Source organism: Acanthisitta chloris, unplaced genomic scaffold (genome assembly GCF_000695815.1).
Source record: "Acanthisitta chloris isolate BGI_N310 unplaced genomic scaffold, ASM69581v1 scaffold30285, whole genome shotgun sequence".
Lineage (NCBI taxonomy): Eukaryota > Metazoa > Chordata > Aves > Passeriformes > Acanthisittidae > Acanthisitta > Acanthisitta chloris.
Window position 1 is genome coordinate 1 of NW_008675839.1, and position 1,009 is coordinate 1,009.

At 61.6% G+C, this 1,009-nt stretch overlaps 1 protein-coding gene across 1 annotated transcript; it reads left to right on the top strand.

Annotated features, from left to right (window-relative positions):
- Positions 1-522: 522 nt before the first annotated feature.
- LOC103803367 (ultraviolet-sensitive opsin-like) lies at positions 523-762 on the top strand (the record flags this gene model as incomplete). The annotated part of the gene is made up of 1 exon (XM_009075915.1): positions 523-762. A coding segment is annotated over one exon (240 nt), but the record flags the coding sequence as incomplete, so codon positions are not given.
- Between the last annotated feature and the right edge of the window lie 247 nt (positions 763-1,009).

Below are 1,009 nucleotides of genomic sequence, written 5' to 3' on the forward strand. Positions count from 1 at the left end.
GGAGGTGGGGGAATGGAGGAAAGGAGGGTTGGAGAGATGAAGGGAGGGGATGGGAGAGCAGGAAGCATGAAGGGCAGGACGACAAGAAGGAGGGAGGGATGGCAGGATGGAGACAGAGAGAGGATCTGCAGGAGGAATGGAGAGATGGAGAAATGACTAGGGAGATAGAGTGGGTGGGAGTGTTAGCTGAAGAGATGGAAGGAAGGAGAGAAGAAAGGATGGAGAGAGGGAGGGGTGGAGGGTGGGCAGGATGAGGGGCAGGAAAGAGGGAGGGAGGGAGAGGAGGCTGCTTGGACAGGAGCACAGGAAGGAGTCCAGATGTGTGCATGGGCAGGGGGTCTGCAGGGGGTCAGGGAGGGGCTCAGGAGCCCAGGGAAGGGTTGGGCAGGGGTCTCTCAGCCCAGGAGGGGTCAGGCAGGGATCTCTCAGCCCAGGGAGAGTCAGGCAGGGGTCCCCCAGCCCAGGTAGGGCTGGGAAGGGGCTCAGGAGCAGGGCAGGCCCGAGGTGTCCCATGCCGTGCAGGTGGCTGCACAGCAGCAGGAGTCAGCCACGACGCAGAAGGCAGAGCGGGAGGTGTCGCGCATGGTGGTGGTGATGGTGGGTTCGTTCTGCCTGTGCTATGTGCCCTACGCTGCCCTCGCCATGTACATGGTCAACAACCGCGAGCACGGCCTGGACCTGCGCCTGGTCACCATCCCTGCCTTCTTCTCCAAGAGCTCCTGCGTCTACAACCCCATCATCTACTGCTTCATGAACAAACAGGTGACACTGGGGCACCAGAGGACACTCGGGACAGGGGGATGGCTACAAGTGCCTGTGGAACTGGGGACAGTCAGGGACACATGGGAGAGTGGGACATACACAGGCACCCAGGAGATGGGGACACCCAGAGACACCAGGTGATGGGGACATCCAGGGGTGCCCAAGGACATCTGGGGACCAGGGACACCTGGGGATGGGAGACATGAGGCAAGAGGCACACCCAGAGACATCCACGGGCATGTGGCCA